The 22,325-nt window shown below is 40.5% G+C and overlaps 1 protein-coding gene across 1 annotated transcript in view; it reads left to right on the top strand.

Annotated features, from left to right (window-relative positions):
* The window catches only part of AGBL1 (ATP/GTP binding protein like 1), a 401,609-nt gene that overhangs the window by 29,480 nt on the left and 349,804 nt on the right, over positions 1–22,325 (top strand). Inside the window, exon 10 of the mRNA XM_017509472.2 lies at positions 4,629–4,782. Within this exon, the coding sequence (XP_017364961.1) occupies positions 4,629–4,782 (154 nt within the window). The remainder of the gene's footprint in view (positions 1–4,628; positions 4,783–22,325) is intronic.

The following is a 22,325-nucleotide window of genomic DNA, read 5'->3' as shown; positions in this document are numbered from 1 at the left end:
TTGTTTCAAAGGACAGAATTTCCTGCTTTTGCTTTTTGAGGCTGAATAGTATTCCATTGTGTATGTATGTATATAGGTATGTGTGTATGTATATGTATATCTCCATATATATATCTTCATCGATGGGCACTGTGGTTGTTTCTGTAGCTTGGCTCTTGTGAATAATGCTGCACAGAACATAGGGGTGTAGACAGACATGTCTTTGATGTACTGATTTCATTCCCTTTGGATATATATCTAGAAGTGAGATAGGTGGATTATGTGGTAATTCTATTTTTGGTTTTTTGAAGAAACGTCATACTGTTTTCCAAAATAGCTGCACTGATTTGCATTCCCGCCAATGGTGTTCAGGGTTCCAGATCCTCACTAGCACTTGCTATCATTCATCTTTTTGATGACAAGTATGAAGTGGTATCTCATTGTGGTTTTATTTTGCATGTCTCTGATGATTAGAGATATTGAGCATTTTTTAATGTACCTGTTGGTCATTTGTATGTCTTCTTTTCAGAAATGCCTATTCAGGTCATTTACCCATTTTTATAGGGTTGTTTGTTTTCTCGTTACTGAGTAATTTGAGTTCCTTTCATATTTTGGATATTAGCCTTTTATCCGATGTATGATTTGCAAATATTTTCTCCCAATTTGTGGGTTGTCTCTTTGCTCTGTAAGTTGTTTCCTTTGCTCTGCAGAAGCTTTTTAGTTTGGTAAAATCCTATTGTCTATTTTTGCTTTCTTTTTCTGTGTTCTTGGGGTCGTATCTAAGAAATCACTGCCCAGACTAATGTCATGAAGCTTTTTACCTTATGTTTTCATCTCATAGAATTACAGTTTCTGGTCTTATGCTTTGGTCTTTAATCCATTTTGAGTTGATTCTTATGTAAGGGGGTAATTCTTATTCTTCTGCATGTGGATATTCGGTTTTCCCAACAGCATTTATTGAAGAAACTGTTCTTTCCCCACTGCATGTTCTTGGTACCTCTATAAAAAATTAATTGACTGAGTTTATGTTTAGGCTTTTATTGAGAAAGCTTCACCACTGGCAAGGACCCATGTGACCATAATAAAATGTGAAACAAACAGATTTAGTAAGAAAGAGAAGAGAGAGAGAGAGAGAGAGAGAGAGAGAGAGAGAGAGAAAGCGCACGAGAGCACAAGCTGATAGAAATAATTCAGCAAGACAGTGTTTCCCAACACATATTCTGTAGCACTTCAGTCTCTTGAGATGTTTAGAGAAAAAAGTTTAATGGTCATCTAAATTTATGAAGCACTTGTGCTAGTTTTTCTTCTAACAGTTCACAATGCATATTGAAATATTAAAGAATCTGAGAAATCCTGCATTCATGGAAATATTTTCATTTTCTTTAACTCAACATTTTCTAAGCACTTTGGCTCTGAATTTCCTGCCTCCTCCACCTCCCTGTTCACACCCTAGCACTTACTAACATAGTATGGGATCTATTTTGGGAAATGCTGCAACCAACTTTCCCTTTCTGGTTTTAGAGCCTTGGAATCTTGATAGTAATTGTGAGGCAGATTTCATTTTGTCTAGATTTCGATAATAAATAATACTGAGAGCAACTTTCTCTCAAATGTTTATTAAAATGTTAAAAATAATTTGTGATCACAGAGACTATAATTTGAATCCAGCACAATCCATACTTTCAGGTTTTTGTTGTTGTTGTTGTTGTTGTTGTTGTTTTGAATAGCATTTCACTCTTGTTGCCCAGGCTGGAGTGCTATGGCATGATCTCGGTTCACTGCAACCTCTGCCCTGGGTTTAAGCGATTCTCCTGCCTCAGCCTCCTGAGTAGCTGGGACTACAGGCATGTTCCACCATGCCTGGCTAATTTGTTGTATTTTTAGTAGAGATGAGGTTTCACTGTGTTAGCCAGGATGGTCTTGATCTCCTGACCTCGTGATCTGTCTGCCTTGGCCTCCCAAAGTGCTGAGATTACCACCACCCAGGCGTAAGCTACCGCGCCCAGCCATATCCATACCTTCTTAACTATGGAGCTAGAATTTTCCTTTTCCAGGATGACTTAGAAACATGACTGATATTATGATGGAGACATTTCCATTCTTGTTCTGTGCCATCTCTCCTGGGATACACAGATGTCTACTTATATCAGGGCTTTAGTTAATAATTTAATATTGATTTTTTTTAACCTATGAAATTTTTTTTCAGTGAGCTCCTTTTAAGAGAGTATTTTCTGGCCGGGCGCGGTGGCTCACGCCTGTAATCCCAGCACTGTGGGAGGCCGAGGCGGGTGGATCACGAGGTCAAGAGATCGAGACCATCCTGGTCAACACGGCAAAACCCCGTCTCTACTAAAAATACAAAAAATCAGCTGGGCATGGTGGCGCGTGCCTGTAATCCCAGCTACTCAGGAGGCTGAGGCAGGAGAATTGCCTGAACCCAGGAGGCGGAGGTTGCGGTGAGCCGAGATCGCGCCATTGCACTCCAGCCTGGGTAACAAGAGCAAAACTCCGTCTAAAAAAAAAAAAAAAAAAAAAGAGAGTATTTTCTATTCTCTAGTGGTTAGTTTATTTTTGCTGTTTTGAAAATCATTTTTACTTAAGTCTAATTTCATTTAATTGTCAGGAAATATTATTTGTATAATTTCTGCTTTCTTTGGGGGAAATTTAATGAGTTTTCAATAGCCTCATATATGATTGATTATTGCTGCAGTTCCATGGATATTTGAGAAAAAACTGAGAAATATTCTCTGGAAAACCAAAGTTTGACATATGTCTGCAAAAACAATATAGTTCAAATAGCCTATATTATTATTTTTATGTAGTTGGTTTATTCAAGACCGAGGTGCAATCTTAAAATCCTCCCACCCCGAGAACACTTTTTTCTCTTTCTGCCATTTTGTTATGTATTCCAATCCCATATTATTTGATTGTTGAGATTTATGAGTTTTATATGTTCATTGTGAATTGTGCCCTTTATCAAAATAAGATTTTAAAATCCCATTTAATGCACTCGATCCTGAATATGGCTTCGTTGTATATTACTGTTACCATGCCTGCCTTAATTTATGTTTGCTTATGCTTTTAGTTTTAATATTTCTCCTTTAAAATGTTTGAACAGAGGCAAACAAAATAAAGAGATAATTTAAGGCCATTTCTCATACATATAACTTTTTTCCTTTCCCTGTCTTTAGAAGTCCCTCTTATATACAGCAAGCAGTGGGATTTTAAAAAAGTAATTCATAAGTTTTTTTGTTTCATTTACCTAGCAGGCTAGTTTTTTGTCAAGAAACAAGGTGGCTGGTTTCTCCTTGTCCTTCTTAATACCTGCTTGATTCTGGAAAAAACTTTAAATATCAAGCTGGGAGGATAATTTTTGGGCAGTGGTGTTCTTGTCCTGCAAAGGGGCAGTGTTTCCCTCTCTGGTTATTGAAGTCTCCACTGTTGGAATGCAGTGTGGGTGGGGAAAGTCTCTTTATGACTAGTGCCCCTGTTTTGATTAGAGAAAATTTCCTCGATTCTTAAAGCTTGTTAACGAGGGGGCAGATGTGGTGGCTCATGCCTGTATTCCCAGCACTTTGGGAGGTCAAGGGATGGGGGAGCAGATCACCTGAGGTCAGAAGTTCGAGACCAGCCTGGCCAACCTGGCGAAACGCTGTCTCTACTAAAAATACAAAAATTAACTGGGTGTGGTAGTAGACGCCTGTAATCCCTGCTACTTGGGAGGCTGAGACAGGAGAATCACTTGAAGCTGGGAGGCAGAGGTTGCAGTGAGCCGGGATTGTGCCACTGCACTCCAGCCTGGGCGACAGAGTAAGACTCCGTCTCAAAAAAAAAAAGATTGTTAACCAGATGTCCTAATTCAGTGACTATTCCATTTTTGTATTGAGTTTTTTTTTTAAGTGAGTATTGAAATGGGGCAGTGTGGTAGGAAAAATTGATTGCTATTTGTTACTTCTTTTAGCTTAGCAGTCCACGTGGATTAATCACATCTATGAGTTTTTCAGTATGCTCACAATTCTCCCTCTTACTTGGTTCTGTGATAATACATGCTGTTGAAGTTTTCTGTCTCATTCTTCCCAGTGATCTGGGTGTGTTCTATTTTCATGATAGCCACATTTAAAAAAAAATTTTCACCAAAGCATGATTAGATTTGTTTCTTTCCTTTTCACATTGACTGATTTTTTTTTTTTATTTGTACAAATTTATGGGTACACGTGATGTTTTGTTACATGCATAGATTGAGCAGAGATCAAGCCAGTGCTTTTAGGATCCATCACCCAAATAACGTACATCATACCCGTTAACACATTTCTCATGATCCTCCCCACCCCATCCCCTGACCCTTCCGAGTCTCCATTATCTGTCATTTCCTTGCATGCCACAGCGATAGGAAGAGGGCTTTATGCCCCTGCCCTCCTCCCTCTTGCATTATTCCAAAACATTCAAGAATGATGCTTCCTGCTCGGTCTCACTGAGCCTCTCCTAGACCATAGAAATAGCCCCGTTTTAATCACTCAATGCTCAATACATAAAAGGTGGATTAAATTAACAACAATATTTCTACACTGTATGTAAGCTGTCATTGTTTTCTGTTATTGTTGTTATAAAAAATGTTAATAATTTACACGCCTACTTTATTTCTGCTCCAGACTCATCTTGACATTCTGGAAAAGAGTGTCAACCTCAAGGAGGTCTACTTCCGGCAGGATGTTCTCTGCCAGACGCTGGGAGGGAATTCGTGTCCCTTGGTGACCATCACGGCCATGCCTGAGTCCAACAGCAATGAGCATCTAGAGCAGTTCCGTGAGTAAAATGGGATCCTCTTTGTTGGAAGATTTGACTAAGTGTGTCCTTTATAGTCTTGGAAGCATTCTGTCTCTTTTAGAAAAGGTCCATAAAGGGTCGGAAACTGTCTGTCTTTGTAGAAATACACCCCCACCTCTTCTTGGTGTGACACAAAGGTTAAACACTAATGTTGCTCTTTTGTGAAAGGAAGAGAAAATGAATTCAAACTGTCAGGGAGATGAAATGACAGTTTGCTAATGATGGTCACTTCCTCTCTTAAAACGGAACCAGGACTCTGAATCACATTTTCCAGCTTCTAATCCAGGGACTTTGTTCACTGTGCTCACTGCTGTTATGTGACTCTCAGTCAGTCAAAGTTTGGAAAGGAAGCAAGTACAGTTTTTGAACCCTGGCTCAAGAATCCCCTTGATAACCTGAATACCATTTGTATCTGAAGGGCTGGAGATGTGGGGCAGGCTCTAGCTAAGAACTCTGAAACTAAGTCAAAACCAAACTCATGCACACACCCACAGACACACACAAATGTACACATAACGGACACATACACGAACACATAGACACGCATAGACACAGACATATACACACACATATGTACATACACAAACACACAGACACAGACACACACACACACACACACACACACACACACACACGTCTTTAAATGTTAGGATCCTGTCCCTAAGTGTATAGGTGTGACTGACCTGTTACCAACTAGCTTTTGAAAATGGCCTCTGACATAGTTTCAGACCTTAGGTAGGCAAAAAAAATAAAAAAACCCCAAAGAATGAGGAATGTTTTGCAGTACAGAGAAGCTTTGGAGATTAAAGAAGAGACTGGGGACCCGAAGATACAGCCTTCTCTGATGAAGATACAGATTTCCCCGATGATGGTCCAGCCTTACCTGATGAAGGGCTAGCCTCATTCAGGTGACTCTTTGGTGGATGGGAATTGTATTTTCTCACACCCCATCAGCATCTGACAATGGATGCTTAACAACCTGGCTAATCAACAACCAATTGCTCCATCTGGATTCATGAGGCCCTAAAATGCTTTAATGAATAATCAGGGATTTTCCAAAAATTCTCTGCTGTGTCTTATGCATTTAAGAGCAATTTCTGTCATAGTCAGAGAGTCCTTCCCTGGCAGATGAGTGGTGCTTGGGAGCTGGAGACAGTAATCCTCCCAGCGCAACTTTCACTGAACAATTATTTATTTAAGAAAGTCTCAGCTTCTCTTTCTAAAAAAGAGGTGAACAGAACGCCGACGTACTATTATGACATAGAAGTGCCTCCGTTTTTGCAGTTTTGTTTGTGCTGACACTGGAACTTTTGCTGCTATTATAAATATGGAGAGTATTCTTACTTTAAGAAGAGGACTTGAAACATGCAAAGGCCCTTCAGTAATTTGGCACTCCAACAAATAGTTCTGTTAAAAAAAGAGAGAAAAGATCTCTTAGTACACCCTTATATGAATCAAAAGAGGCTGGTTTCTGCTTGCCCTGTAAGATGGGGTATAGTAAGTGTACACTTTTATGATCAGAACAGTTTTTTTTTTCTTTTAAACATGAGCTAACATTTCCAAGGTTCGTCTCAAGAAGTATCAGATGAATGCTATGCATTTTCTTTTTGTCACTTGCAAATGACAGTCATTGCGCTAGAGTCTGAGGAAACCAGGGGTCTGACCTAGGTGAAGGGGCTAGTTAGGGCCATCTTCATAAGTGTGTCACCTACACATTTGCACAGGTCTTCTGCTTAGAAGGGCCATACACTCTGCTTAATGCTCTTCTGTCACTCTCTTGAAATTCTTCATAAAATTTTAAACAAGGAGCCCTGCCTTTCCATTTTTCACTGGGCCCTGCAAGTTACATAGCTGGTCCCAGATGTGGCTTCATTCTTGGAGCCATAACTTCCTCTCTTCCTCATTCTGTACACAAATTATTAGATACTGGTTTAGTTGTTAAAGCATTCATGCTAAATTGACCACAAATAAGTGTATTACTATCTTCTTGCTCACAACGAATTTTATTTTCCTTTCCTAACCCAGTGGAAGCATTTTCATGGTAGATGTTTCAGATACTGTGGCAGGCAGGGAGAGAGAGAAGATTCTTTCTGCCTGAATGCCTTTCTTCAGACCCATCAGATAGCGGCACAGAGCTGAGATTCATGACACTGTGATATTGTGCCAGAATTGCTAGCCTTTGCTTACCGGTAATAACTAAAATAAGGATAACTAAGATCTGTGTGTAAACAAATGCTTATCTTGACTTCTGTAAACCACTGAAGTAACAAACAGAATGACAAAAGTCCCCTGGACCTTGGAATGTCCGGAGACCCCCACCCTTGTCTCCGCCCAGGAGGTGAATCACAGAATCCCCTGGCCCTTGGAATGTCTGAAGCCTTTTCATCCCCATCCCCGCTCCTCACCCCCACTCCCAAGGTGGTTTTTCGGGTATAAAAAGTCTTGGCACCCTCCTTTCGACGCCACAGGTTGGAGAGACGTGAGTCCTCTGTGGTCGCCGGCATAATAAATGACCCTGCAGTCTGGCATACTTTTGTCTTGGTGCTAACTCTCTACGCTTGGTCTAGTACAACAACATGAGCCACAGTGCTGGGGCAGAGTTTCAACAGGACTGCATAATAAAGAAGTGTATGGGGTAGGTTACAAGTGTATATGAATATATCAACACATGCCATTGCTGTGTTTCTAAAAGAAAAAAAAAAACCCAGCCCAGTATAAACATTACCTGCCCTTCAAAGTGCAACTAACTGTGCCTGTAAATCAGAAATGGAACTACTTAATTTCCTTTCAACTACAAATGTGATGTGTTGATTTAGGAGGAGGAAGCAGCAAATGAGCCTGCAACTCAAGATTCTCTTGCCTCCAGGCTTCCCTTCAGGTGAGATTAAATTGTTTTACCTGCTTCCTCCCTCTCAGGGGCTAGGGAAGCTTCAGTGTGGGGTTGTATTTGGCTGTAATTTAGCTAGTTTCTTCTTCAGTGGCTGCAACTCACCCTTCATAAGGAGCAATGAGTGGAAAGAAAGGTTCTCTCTCCACCGTGTGGGATTATTACTGTTGTATTTGACCGGAGCGTAGAAAGTTACCACAAGACAAAAGTATGCCAGACTGCAGGGTCATTTATTATGCCGGCGACCACAGAGGACTCACGTCTCTCCAACCTGTGGTGGCAAAAGGAGGGTGCCACGATTTTTTATACCCGAAAAACCACCTTGGGAGTGGGGGTGAGGGGCGGGGATGGGGATGAAAAGGTTTCGGACATTTCAAGGGCTAGGGGATTCTGTGATTCACCTCCTGGGTGGAGACAAGGGCGGGGGTCTCCGGACATTCCAAGGGCTAGGGGATTCTGTGATTCACCTCCTGGGTGGAGACAAGGGTGGGGGTCTCCGGACATTCCAAGGTCCAGGGGACTTTTGTCATTCTGTTTGTTACTCAGTGGTTTACAGAAGTCAAGATATACATTTGTTTACACATTGTCTGGGTGGTGATAGAAGTCACAGATTTTAGCAGTTACTGATAAGAAAAGGTAAGCAGCTTTACATAGTTTTGAAGAACAAGCTAGCAGTTCTATTTACAGAGGCCAAGGACAGTAGTTATTGTGAGGAGAATGGGGCAGCCACTTCAACTTATCTAAAAACAGTTTTGCATTTTATAAAATAGTTTTGCTCCGGTTCTGGCTCTAGGCCAGCACAATATCACATTACTTGAGTCTTACTTTAGAAACTCAGGAAATAGGACCATGTCTATGGAACCATGGGGGAGCTCCACTCTTATGGCTGGTTCCCCTGATGATCTGGTCTGAAGTCCTGGACCTGAAGATTATTGAGGACAACTTATTGATTACTTTTAGTTCCTCCCAGGGTCTGAGCTTCAGAGAGTCTTCCAAAAGCGTTTATTTGGTTTGATTTATTTTTCAAAAGCATTTTATTTTATTTATTTATTTTTTTTGAGACGGAGTTTCGCTCTTGTTACCCAGGCTGGAGTGCAATGGCGCGATCTCGGCTCACCGCAACCTCCGCCTTCTGGGTTCAGGCAATTCTCCTGCCTCAACCTCCCGAGCAGCTGGGACTACAGGCACGCGCCACCAACCCCGCTAATGTTTTGTATTTTTAGTAGAGACGGGGTTTCACCATGTTAACCAGGATGGTCTCGATCTCTTGACCTCGTGATCCACCCGCCTCGACCTCCCAAAGTGCTGGGATTACAGGCGTGAGCCACCGCGCCCGGCCCAAAAGCATTTTATTTTTAAAAAGTTATTTTCCTGGAAACATTTAGCCTTACTTTCTTGGTAATATATTTTCAGTTGAGTCGTCACCAGATTTGCCAGCTGTATACTTTATCACTATTTGGACAATTGAGGACAGTGCCTTCTTGAAATGATCCCAATAATGAAGACTTACTACTTTACGCCTTGATATTTGAGCCCTCAGAGTCAAACTGCTGCCAGGTCTTCAAGAGCAAAGTCACTCTCTGCCCTTTTCAGTGGGACAGTGAAAAGGGAAGTTTTCTGGGAGATTGTCACTGACGCCATTATGGAAGAGGGGGACTTAAAGGAGAAATTGATGATAGCGGGGAAGCTTTCTTTATAAAAGGATCGAGAACTTAATCTAGCATAAGGGACTGTTAGTGGTGAATGAGGCATTGGGCAGCTAGGAAGTCCAGGCACTTCCTAACTGCCCAATGCCTCATTCACCACTAAGGTAGGTACTTCCTAACTAGTAGGATTTGGGATGTCAAAGGAACCCAGGCAGGGCATTTGGGTTTTGCACAGGAGAACGGGAGCGAGGAGAAATATACAGAATCCAAGAAAACGCAACAGGGGGCTCCAACAGGCTGGAGCAGAAGATAACCCATAAGCAGATTGGGGATAGGCTTGGTAGGCACAATCAATCCAGGAAATTCTTTTCAGTGCCTTCTGAGCCTAGTCTCCGTTGGTTAATGGTGGTCTGGCATAGTTACACTTAGCCTACTTAAATCCTTTAAGACATTATATGTTAACAGGTACTTTGATTAGCAAACCCTTTATATATGCAACTTCCAGGTAGATTTGAGAAGTTTTCTATCTTTAGTTTACATGCTCTTCCAGAATAGGACATCTGTGGATGGGTGGTGTGGTATCTCCTTTCTTGAATTTGAGCTGAGAGAAGATGCTGAATTTAAGCAGAACTAAAGAGCAATTCAGAATAAAGAGTCTTGGGGGGTTGTTATTTATCTAAACCCAGAAAGAATAATGGCTCTATCTTTTCCCAGATTCAAAAATTTCCCAAAAACCATGGCTGCTTTCTGTTTATTTTCACACAGATTGAGTTGCCTTTGTGTGGAAATTACTCTTTCTCATTAACTCTTGGCTTTTTTATACTTGTTGTCTTATTTCCATTTTGCAATTGGGGCCGATCAAACATGCTCCCAGATATCCCTCTTTAGGCTTTGGTTTAAATCAGAACACACTGCTTAATGAAGGCTGCTATCATTTTGTTGACTTTTCCATTTTCTCCACATTTCTCTCACACTCTCACGTTCTAAATTACCATTTTAGCCTGGAGAAAGTTGAGTCCCATTTTACTTTGGAGAGCTACGTCTCTGATAGATGCTTCATTTTTCTTAGAAACTTTATTGCCAAGTTGGACATCTCTACATTCAGACCCTATGACAGCATTGTCTTGATAGTCCTGACGAATGATCTGAGAGAAGGAACAAATTTATGGGAATATGCTGAGAGAAAATGTCTTTATCCTATTAGAAACTCTCATTCTCTAAATGAATAGTCACTTACTGATTCACTGACTGGTGACAAGTCAAGAAACAGCAAAGGTGCCTGGGAGGGGGTGGGTGTGCTATTTTTGCAATCTGAGACACCTCCACCCTGCATTTATTATAACCTAAAAGAGCGGAGCATAACCTTTATCTGTCTCTGGAGGTGAGATAATCTCACTCGGCTGCAGTCTCCTATGGCTCACACATTCTCCTTTCCAGGGGGCCTGAGGTGCGGGAAAGCGGGAGGCTGCATTTGCAGTTGTGAAAGAATACCTTTCTTTTTCTTTTTAAAATATTCTTACAAAAGCAATGTTCTATTCAGCCTGCCATTATGCTAAAAGCTTTCCCTTGGAAGACAATAGCTACTCTCAGAAAAAAGATTTACATGGGGTCCCGAGGGTGTAATGAGCTACCACGCAGCACCTGCCTCGGACTGGGGGTTGTCACTGGTAAGTGTTTTTAAATTAGAAAGGAGTGGAAAAATACGCACTTACAGAATTCCCCCTTTGGCTTCTTTGCAAATCATTTTCCACTCTCTCTGGCCTTTGTTTCTTTCTGAGACTCCTGATCAGGTGCGAAGAAAAGAGCTTTCCATTGGGAAGAGCTGGAAGTGACAACAGTGGTTGGTCTCAGGAAAACAGAAACTCAGGTGAACTGCAAAACTCTCATTCTGGATGTTTCTGTTTTTGTACCTCGGCATATGGGATAAGTATCACTATGGAATTACTGAATTTTAGAGCTTAACAATCCATGAAGACTTATCGGGTCCAGATTTCTCAATTGCTAATGAGAGATTGGGCTGAGGGACATGAGCTGAACTGTCTAGGTAACCTACCTAGTTGGTGGTGGCAGAGGCAGTTCTAGACCTGAGCCTCTGGTCTCCATCTCTTGGCAATCTTTTTTTTTTTTTTTTCTTTCTGGAAAGTGATGCTTTTGACAAATAGTAGAGCTAAAAAAAACTAACTGCAAGAGCATAATGACTTCTCTCCATAGAAACCTTTAATAAAAGGAATTAGAGAAACTGAACTGTGCCCTCCTCTTGCCTTGGGATTTCCATCTCTTCAGGCAAACAGGGCTAAAGATATTAGGAATACATAGATAAGTAGTATTTAGTCTTTGTCATTGAGGTACTCATAGTCTACAGGGCATGTGTGTGTGTGTGTATGTGTGTAATGTTAAACAGGTTATTATAATACAGAAAGTTTTAACAGAACCGGGGTGAAACTAAGTTCAGTGGAAGCACAGAAAAGAGAGGATGTGTCTGCATGGTAAAATCAAAGGGAGACTTTTACCCACCATGGTCCCCTGTATAAATTCCACGTGACTGGTGATCTTGTACTGACACAGCTTTGCGTTGAAAGAAAGCTCAGTTGGCAATCCAAAAACTATTTGAAGAACAGTTTGACTCTTTCTTGAGAATTCATGAAAAGTAAAATACATAAAACACATCAAAACCCTCTTAAATTTGTTCGTCCTCATTTTTCTCACTGTCGTTGATGCGCCCGCACGTAAATGGTGACTCACCACAATCCTACACTCTTCAGACACAAACCCTCAAACCATATGACATCTAGATTGGTTAAGTACCTCCTTTCTGCTTTCCACTTTGGCCTGGTCACTCTAATAATAAGAATAAAGGAATCCTTCCTCCTTCCAAGGCTGGTTGAAAGTGATTGTGAAAGATTGTAAAACCTTAAAGGTATTTAAATAGCTTGGCTTATATCCTATCATGTAAATATTTTACTCTTCTAGAGTTTTACATGATATCATCTGGTCCTCGTAATTACCTTATGAATTAAGAAAGACAGTAATTGTTACAACTATTTTATGGATGATAAAATTGAGATTCAGTGTAAATGTCATTGATTTACACTTGAAGTCAGACTTCTATATGCAGAGAAATGGGGGAAGTGTCTTTTCAAGAAGAAACATGGCATATGCAGAAGCAATGAGACCTGGACATGGAGCTTTGAAAATCTCAGGGTGGCTGGGTGTGGTGGTTCATGCCTGTAATCCCAGCACTTTGGGAGGCTGAGGTGGATGGATCATTTGAGGTCAGGAGTTGAAGACCAGCCTGGACGACATGGCGAAACCCTGTCTCTACTAAAAAATACGAAAAAAAAAAAAAGAAAAAGAAAAAGCCAGGTTGGTGGTGCATGCCTATAATCCCAGCTACTCAGGAGGCCGAGGTAGGAGAATTCCTTGAACTCAGGTAGTGGAGCTTACAGTGAGCCGAGATCATGCCACTACACTTCAGCCTGGACGACAGAATGAGACCCTGTCTCAAAAAAAGGAAAAGAAAAAAAGAAACCTCGGGGTGCCAGGACTACAGAATTGTGGATTGAGTATGGGGACAGCAGATAAAGTGGGAAAAGTGGGTTGGACTAAATGATAGGTGGCCTTCTATTTCATGTTAAAAGTTTTTATTGAAGGCAATGATGAGCTATTCGGATGTTATTTAAAGCTGAGAAATGACAAGATCAGATGTGTCTTGGAGGAAAGTTTTGTGGCAGTAATGCAGAAGAAAGTCTGGGATAGGGATAGAGGTGTCATGGAGTCCAGCACACAGGAATTCTTAAGCATTTATGTCTTAGTTTTACTGGGGTTCAAATATTGGCTCTGCCACTTGTTAGCTTTATGACCTTGGAAAACATGCTTAAACACTTTGAGCCATGGCTTCCTCATACGTAAGTTGTGGATAATAGTACTTATATACTATTCATAGAGCAATTAGGAGATTGTAAAGGGTATAGAAGGGTGCCTCCCACACAGTGAGTGTTCAAGGAATGCTAGCAATTGTTGGTCAACTATGTGGGCGATGAGGTTTCAAAGGAAGATAGGTCTAGGGAAATGGGCGGGACGGGCCTAAATTCAAGAGCTATGTCTCAGAAGTGAGAGGCACTTGGTGACTGGCTGAGAGCAGGGTGAAGGGTAAGGAGTTGAAATGTTAATATTTCCACTTTCGTTGGTAAGTGGATAGTTGAATGCCAACAAAAGAATATACGAAAAAGGTAAGTCTGCAGGGGGAGGACAACGAGTTTGGTTTTGGAAATACACATTTTCAGAGGACTAAAACTTGTATAAGAACTAAGGCTAAACATAATTGTAAAGCAATATCTTATAAAATGTAATGTATTTTAGAGAGAAATAAAACAAATTTTGTACTACCTGACAGATTTTCTCAATTAGCAAGGATATCAGAGTTGACTCTATGCAGTTATTACAGCAGAAACAGGTGGTGCATTTCATCAGAATCAGTCCCAGAACATTCTCTTCTACAAATGTGTTCATGTGAATAATGATTTACATATTTTAAGGTAATTAACTATTTACAAAACATTTACATATGACTATTGCTGTGAGGTAAAAAACAAGAAAAGAAAGAATTGGATTTATTATCTCCATGTTTAGATGAAGAAATTGAGACCTGAGAAAGACATGTAATACGTAGGAGCTAGAGATTGGATTTAAACCAAAACTGAATTCTAAACCCCATGATCTTAGCTCTTGTAGTTGACTGCCTCTTTCAGCTGTGCAATAATGAGGGAAAATTCTTCATCTTCAAGATACAATTACCCATATGTCAGAATAATTGTTTATACTACAAATCATATATTCTAGGTCTTCTCCAATAGTCATTTAAACACTAATAGCCCGTATCATTTTAGTAAAATCTAAATATTACTGTCTCTACAAGACTTTGCATGCTTTTCCCACCTGTATCTAAAATGCTTCAGCCCCACTAACCTCCTTTCTATTTCTTGAACACAGGACCCTCACCACTTCCCCCGAGTCTTTGTATTTGCTGTTTCCTCCATCTCTAACACTTTTTCTCCGTAGCTTTGCATGGTGGATTTCTCCTTGCCATGTAGTATCCAAGCTCAGGTCAAGGAAGTCTTCCTGGGTCATCCTATCTAATGTTCCTTCTCTCCTAATCTCTTTATCACATGACCTTGTTATGTTTTTCTTCATTGCCTCTATGACTGAGCTCCATGAAAGCACAGACTATATGCTATGTTTTTTCACCGTTACAGAATGGTCTTGTAACTAACACAGTCTCTGCACAAAGCAGGTGCACAATACATGTTTATTCAACAAGTAAGTGAAATCCATGCACCTGTTCTTGTTCCCGCCCACCATGCAGGGCCTTTAACCTTTCTTGAAAAGTTACATCTTATCGGGGTATTTCTTGGGTCTTCAAGGGTAGCCACAAATGTACTCTTAAAGCAGCTGTTGGCTACGGTCTCCACATATGGGCCAGTTCATTGTTTCCCTGATGCTTGGACTTCTCTTCATAGTTGTTTGTCGTCCTTGCAGTCTGGAAAAGGACTTTTGCCATTGCTGTTTTCAGAGAGCTACTGGATTCCATGTAAAGGCAGGGGAATAGTCCTCTTCAAAACTGTACCACACATCCACACTACCCCAAATTGTATGAGTCTCCCCACGTTTCTGTTTCTGGTAAATAGCTTTACCATCACAGGCTGGATGAGAATGAGAGAAACCCCATGCCTACAAGATTCAGGTGCCTTTCTCTTTCAGGATTCTTACACCCAAGGCATAAAAAAACACAACCAATGTTTCTCTTTCAGGATCCTTGCACCTAAGGCAGAAAAACACAACCAATTTGTCTTCCATACTAATTAACACATGTCCTGAGGGCTGGGTAATTAGCAACCTTGTCAGTTCCCCAAACTTAGGATACAAGGTTGTGCTAGCCAGGCATGACCATGAGTTTGCTATTAAGGTTCTCAATAAAATATGTGGTTTTCATAAAACAAAACAGTATAATGTATTATTCATGTATATTTACATGTGTAGAAAAAGTACAAAACCATGCTGAATGAAAGCTACCACCAGACTTAACATACTGATTCCATCTGAGGAAGGAGGAAGCCGAAAGGGAAAGCAAAATGTGTCCTAAATCTAATCTGTTGGTGAGTTTGTATTTCTTAAGGAAAACCAGTTCTAAAGAAAATATGGAAAAATGTTAACGACTTTAAACATAGGTGTCTGTCATATTATTTTCTGTCTCCAACTATTTTTATGTTTCTAAAATTAAAAAAATTAACAAGTGCCAACCTGTCATCCTTGTCTAAAATGCATTAATTAGTTAGAAATGTGAAAATAACTGCATACCTCCTATGACTCCTCCTCAATTACTGTTAATAGTTTTCTGTTTATCCTTTAATATACAAATGCATGCACACACACATATGCACATTCACACGCTGATGCATAAATACACAGGTACAGAGCCTTAAAATTTAGGTAAAATGTACTTAAATTGGCCTTCTTGACAATTGAAGTCTATGACTTCCTTTGGAAGTCCAAATCTCTGTCCTATTAATTCTGAGACTGGACAGCCTCACCAGATTCTGTGCTCTCACTCTACACTCCCACAAAATATAAGAGATTATTTCCTCCATGGCTGAGTCAGTAATTTTATCTGTCTCCTGCATTTTTATACTTACTAGTTTAAAAATTTTTTTAAATATTTTTTATTTTTAAAATTTTTGGTGGGTACATAGTAGGTGTATATATTTATGGTGCACATAGTAGGTGTATATATTTATTTATAGTGAGATGTTTTGATACAGGCATGCAATGTGAAATAAGCACATCATGGAAAATGGGATATCCATCCCCTCAGGCATTTATCCTTTGGGTTACAAATAATCCAGTTACACTGTTTAAGTTAAGTTTGTAGAGATGTTCCCTTGTCTTCAGTTTTTTTGGGAAAGTCAGAGAAGGACTGGAGTTAATTCTTTAAATACTTGATAGAATTTACCAGCAAAGCCATCGGATCCTTTTTTGTTGGGAGTCTTTTGATTACAGATTCAGTCTCCTTACTTGTTGTTGGTCTGTTAATATTTTCTGTGTCTGCATGATTCAGTCTTGATCGGTGTATGTTTCTAGGAATGTTTTCATTTCTTTTGGGTTATCTAGTATGTTGCCACATAATTGTTCATAGTAGTATCATGATCCTTTGTATTTCTGTGGTATCAGTTGTAATGCCTCTTGTTTATAATTTTATTTAAACCTCCTCTCTTTTTTGTTTAGTTTAGCTAAAGGCTTGTCAATTTTGTTTATCTTTTTGAAAAAGCAACCCTTAATTTTATCGATCCAAAGATTCTGGGTGGGCCATTTGGCGTGATACATAGGCAGGCTTCCTGTTGCAGCCCTGGGGCAGGTTGCTGGTTCCAGGGTCAGCAGGTGAGTGGGTCTGAGCCTGGACTCGCTGAGGTGAGCCCACAGTTAGGGTGTGCTGGAGGTAGCCCTGAATCCTAGGTCTCTAAGGATCAGCCTGGTGCAGGGGGCCACTGGGGTGGACCTGTTCAGTGGATCTCAGGGGACTGGCTTGGAGCTTGGGTTCTCAGGGGCTGAATAAACACCTCTTCTGAGACAGGGTTGGACCATGGGTGGGCCCGGTGCTTCAGTCCCAGTTCCCTGTGTCTCTTGCAGTCCTCAAAGCAGAAGCTCAAAGTCTCCAAGGCTTTGTTGAAACCTTTGGGGAGAAACATGCTCTGATGCTTGCTTATTTTCCAAGTTTTTTTTTTTTTTTTTTTTTTTTTTTTTTTTTTTTTTTTTTTTTTTTTTTTTTTTTTTTTTTTTTTGGCACTTACAGATTTATTCTTTCAGACCAATTCAGCAATGCATCAAAAATGACTTCTGAATAAAAGAATTCAACATTTTTGTTGTTTTTTGGTGGATTGTTCAAAGTATTTATTCTATTGTTCTGCAAAAAAATGGAAGTTCTTACCCCTTGATCTTTCTACTTTGCAGGCTACTTTTTTCCATTAGAAAGAAAAACGAGAGTCTATTTTTTGTTTGCTGTAATGGATAATATGAATGTGAAGGCCTGTTTGTAATTCAAAATAGCATATCTGCTATTCTATGTTTAGAATTGACATTATTCCTGCTGAAAAGAATATGCTTTGTTTTATGATTCTTTTTTTTTTTCCTTAACAGACAGTAAGAATTTTAGTGAAGAAATATTTTGGAGTTTCTGAATTAAGATTCCAACCAAAACCTGGGTTTTCTCCAGGGATTCCTGTCTGTTTTGTTTTTTGATATCATGAGTAGCAACAGAAGAGTGTGATTTTTATTTTTATTTTTTTGCTTGTAAGATGACTAATTTACCCAGAGGCACCTCTTGTGTGTGACTTTAGTCACCTGTATCCAACATCAACACCAGAAACCTCAAAAAGACAAGTTATCTGATACACCACACCCAGCTGTTCTGATCTATGAGACTTGCTTGAGGTACCTTCAGTTGCGGAAGGAGCTTGTTCCCTGGCAGCTGATGGAAATTCTCTCCCTCCCAAGATGGAAATTCTTAATTGTAACTTGCGGGGTGGGTGTAATTAGAGTAACTTAGACAGTAAATAATTCTCAGCAGAGCTGATCGATGTTTCCCACGCTCTCAAAAATCAGGATAGAGTAATGTAGTAGAACCCAGAGATGGATTGTAGCTATTTTTCCACAGTGAATGTTCATGAGCTAGTGGTATTCTTCGTTTCTCTGTTAGAGGTAAGTGATGAGTGATTATGGCCACAGGGACTTCCTCCTACCCCAAAACAAAACTTACACAGTCACATTCAAGCCAGATTACAGAATGCTGAGACTGTGCTGTACTGCCACGTCTTTCTTCTTGAAAGTAGGGATTAGATTGACTAGAGGAAGACCGATGTGAATGATGTGGCAGTTTCCAGTTTGTTGATGGTGTTTTCCTACTGCCATTCTCTCAAAGTTGTAGAAAGGAAATTGGCCAGACAGGCGATTGTCAATAGGAGCCTCTTGAGGAGGTAGCTGGGAGCTCACTTCACTGGTTCCCCTCACCAGAGAGATTCAGGAACACAGGTTATGCGCTGAGTCATTGGACAAATTAACTGCCTCAAATGTGATAATTAAAATGTATGTCCATGAGCCACCTTGGTAATGACCGGGTGATCGAATTCTCCCCCTATTGCGCATCGTTGCCTTTCCTGGCAACAGATGATCGCATTAAGAGCTTGCATGCTGCAGCTCAGAGGGAATTGGTGTTACCCCAGTGTCCTATGTGTATCTTTCCTGCAGCTGATTTTCTGTGGCTCATTGAGCATCAAGTCCAGGTGGCAGCTGTGGATTTTGACATCCCAGAATTTTATAGGGCAAGGGCATTCTTAACATGTAGTGATGCACATCCCGTTAGGAAGTGGCTATTCATGAAACTGACAGGGTAGAACCCTAATTAGAAAGACCAGCAGGGCTCTCTGTACCCCAGGATGCTTCAACAGAGCTGTCACTGTCTCCCCTCAGGCAGGATCATCGGGCTGAAACACTGAGCAAAAAACATTTTGTTCAATGTTCAACAAAAATAACTCCCATCGTTAGCAACATGACAAGTGAAAGGAGGACCTGCATGTCAAAAGAAGGAGGTACACGTCGTTGTAAATAATGAGTGATTCTGAAAACTGTAAGCTGCTGGGGAAGCACCTTTCAGCTTCTGGAAGGTGCTATTGGAAACCCATAGAGTAAAATGGGTGTGCTTCTCTAGTTTTCAGCAGATGGGAGCTTAATTTGAGGGTTTTGGGAACACTTTAGTCATGAAAAGAAGTGGGGGACAACTGAATTTGAATCATGGATTATCTCAATATTTTGCAGGGCTTATTTCTTTGAGGCAGATTTTCTCAGTCTTTAAAGTGGAGGGTTGTAAGCGACTATCTTCTTTGTTAGGTTTATAATGTAGTCTTGTTTATTCAGATTCTGAACTCTTTAGAAAAAAAAAAAAAAAGAATTCCCACATACCAAATTGTAGTCTGAGCACACTTACGCAAACAGCATTTATTCCTTATGATTAAAAAGAAATGTAGCCAGATGGTATGGCAGTTTCTTAAGTTGTTATGAAAAGCAAGAATCCTTATCTTAATTTCTTTTCAATCAATAACAATTTCTAATTCATAAGGAAGAGAAAAGCAAAATAGAAACTGTCTTCCTTTGAAGGAAGCTGTGATGTGATGATTTGCTGGGCAACTTACATAGTTTAATTAAGCACTCTGATTAAATCAATATGTAGCCAACAGTTCAGCCTGGCAATCAGCTTAATCTCATTAACTGTTGTTCAGACCCCAATAATTGATTAATAATACATTATCATTTATGAATTATTGACTTCAAGTTATTATAATTGTGCCTGCTTTGTTCATAGCACCTGCTGCCACATGTTAATTATGAAATGCTCAAGCACTTTCTTGGAATAACTTCTATCTTTAGTTCAGAGCGGCTCAGAAGAGCTAGGCCTGTATTGTTCATTACGTGAGAGCAGGCATTTAACATTTTTAGAGCTGAGGCTCAAAGAATTAAAGACGAGGTTGGAAGGCACCACACGCAAGTTAAATGATGAGCCCTGCGAAATGAGATGGGTGATGTCAGAATCATAAACCCCTAGACCCTTACCGCCAGTGGATTCTGCTTGTTGAGGGTATCTGAATATATATTAAATAGGTATCATTCCTGCTCTCCCTCCTGGTGCTTACAGTCTATCTTTGAGGTTTGGATATGCCCAATTTGGGAATTCTAGCAGAAGGATCTGACCTCTCCTGGATATAGGTGGGTTGGGCGGGAGCTATTCACAGAAATGGCCTCCCTCTCTGACAGAGGCCTTTGGCCAAAGAAGAGGAGTTACCACACCTAAACCAGGATAGTCTGTTTCCTGTTACTTAATTCACCTAGTTCTGTTTAGTTATTTTTTCTGGCTAGTAAGATCTTGCTTTAGAGTACCAGCCTGGTCTATGCTGAGAGAGCTGGGAATAAATCCACATTAAAAAAAAAAAGAAAAAAAGGGCATGTGTTCCCATGGCCAGCCTGGTTATGGCAGCACAGTGAATTCTTGCTTGATATCCAAAAGAAGGATGAAATTTAAGGAGCAGGAACCAATGGGAGAAGTTCCATGGCCCCTTCTTCCATGTTGAGTCTGTTTGCACAGGCATTTGTGAAGCACCTGGTCTGAATTTTATGGAAGACACTCTGGAGAGCATCATTATCACCACTTCTGGTTCTAGAGCCCAAGAGGAACCCTTCACTCAGAAATGAATTGGAGTTCCCACTCCAGTGAATTGGAACTCCCATAATGGCTGGCTTTCCTGAGAGATTACTTTCCCAGTAGGAAGCCCCTTGATCCTGAGCACCTCGCTCAGAAACCAGCAGTGTAGGAATTAAGATCTGATCTTCAGGCTCCATCTTGTCTTGTGAATTCCATGAAAAGCCATGTTTTTAAGGGCATATTTTCCAGGAAAGAAGGCGTTTTGATAGAGTTGTAAAACATGGGCTTGTCATCAGACTTGGATTGGAAATCTGGGTTTTCTGAATTTTGGAAAGTGGCTTAAACTGTCTGAGCTTCAGGTTCGTCATCTGTAAATGGGGATAATATTTCCACTCTTAAAAGGTTGTGGTGAGGATTAATGAGGTAAGGTGTATTTTCCTAACACAGTGTAAAGAGAGGGTGCTTGTTAAATGCTCATCTGCAAGATCATTCACTCCACCCTCCTTGTTTATTGCAAGCTGAAATGTAATTGCCCATTTTATACAATGCCATTTTAACGCTCAGGATAACCGCAAAGCTTTTTGAAGGGTGAAACTCAAGTGGATAAAGCTACTCAAGAGTAACAGCCCAGGTATAGGTTTTGGAGTCACTCTGACCTGCACTCAAATTTGGGCTTTCACAGTAGCTAGGTAGACTTGTAAAGGTATTGGGCATCCTCTTTGAGCCTCGGTTTCATCATCTGTAGAATGAAATATCTATAATATTGTCACATACAGCTATGGTAAAGCTTAAAGAATTGGTGTATATAAAACATAGTGCCAAGGACACAGTAGATGCTCAATAAAATATTAGTACTTTACCTTCCTTTTATTTCACATGGGAATACTATAGTTAGCATTTACCTTTAAAGTGACACTGATCAAAGAGAAGGATAGAGCTTTTCCCATTTGTAGTCTCAGAAAATACCAGAGGGGAGAAAATAGCAAGCATTACAAAACATCCTGTCTCAGCCTGAAGCACTCAGCAAAAAACTTTATCTATATTTGGCACACCTAGTTAAAGACAGCTTTCAGCAAAGACTAGAGACTGAAGCACTATCTCATTTATGCTATTCAAAGGAACCCAAATGTACCTGACTTTTGCTTGGGCAAATGAATTTCCTTCTATTCCTTACCTGTTTCTTGATTCCTAGCTTGTCTACCAAAGACAGAGCCATGAAGGATGCCTAACAGGGTCCCATTACAATGGTGCAGAAGGTTTAGAGGAAATTACAGGGGAGAAGTGTCCTGTCTTAATACATTGAACCGCTGTTTCTGGGTTGAAGTAAATCCCAGCTCATCTTGGAGTAAAAGGCTCTTTCAGAGGCCCTGAATGATTCCTTAGAACTTTGAGTTGTGCTTGATTTATTTTTGTTGGATTCCTCCTCTTTCTCTCACACCCAGCTTATACTAAAGAACCACACCCACTCATGCCGTGGGTGGACAGGCACAAGCCGTCAACCACAGGAGTGAACAGAGTGGGTTCAGGAGCCTGATGGCCCTGGCTCTCATGCCTGCTCTGCCACTTGGTAATTTGAACATCCGTCTCCTCCTCTGAGAAACCCAGAGGTCAGTCATAGTGGAGGTGACCCCACTTCAGAGGATCAGCAATCAGTGGGTCCCCTGACTTTCTGCAGGCCACCAAAATAATACTCTTCCTGTTTGCCTAGATTTTATCTGTGAGGTGGAGGAGCAAATTCATGGTAAGGAGA

The sequence above is a fragment of the Cebus imitator genome, unplaced genomic scaffold (genome assembly GCF_001604975.1).
Source record: "Cebus imitator isolate Cc_AM_T3 unplaced genomic scaffold, Cebus_imitator-1.0 Scaffold416, whole genome shotgun sequence".
Taxonomy (NCBI): domain Eukaryota; kingdom Metazoa; phylum Chordata; class Mammalia; order Primates; family Cebidae; genus Cebus; species Cebus imitator.
This window is presented reverse-complemented; position numbering and strand designations above follow the sequence as displayed.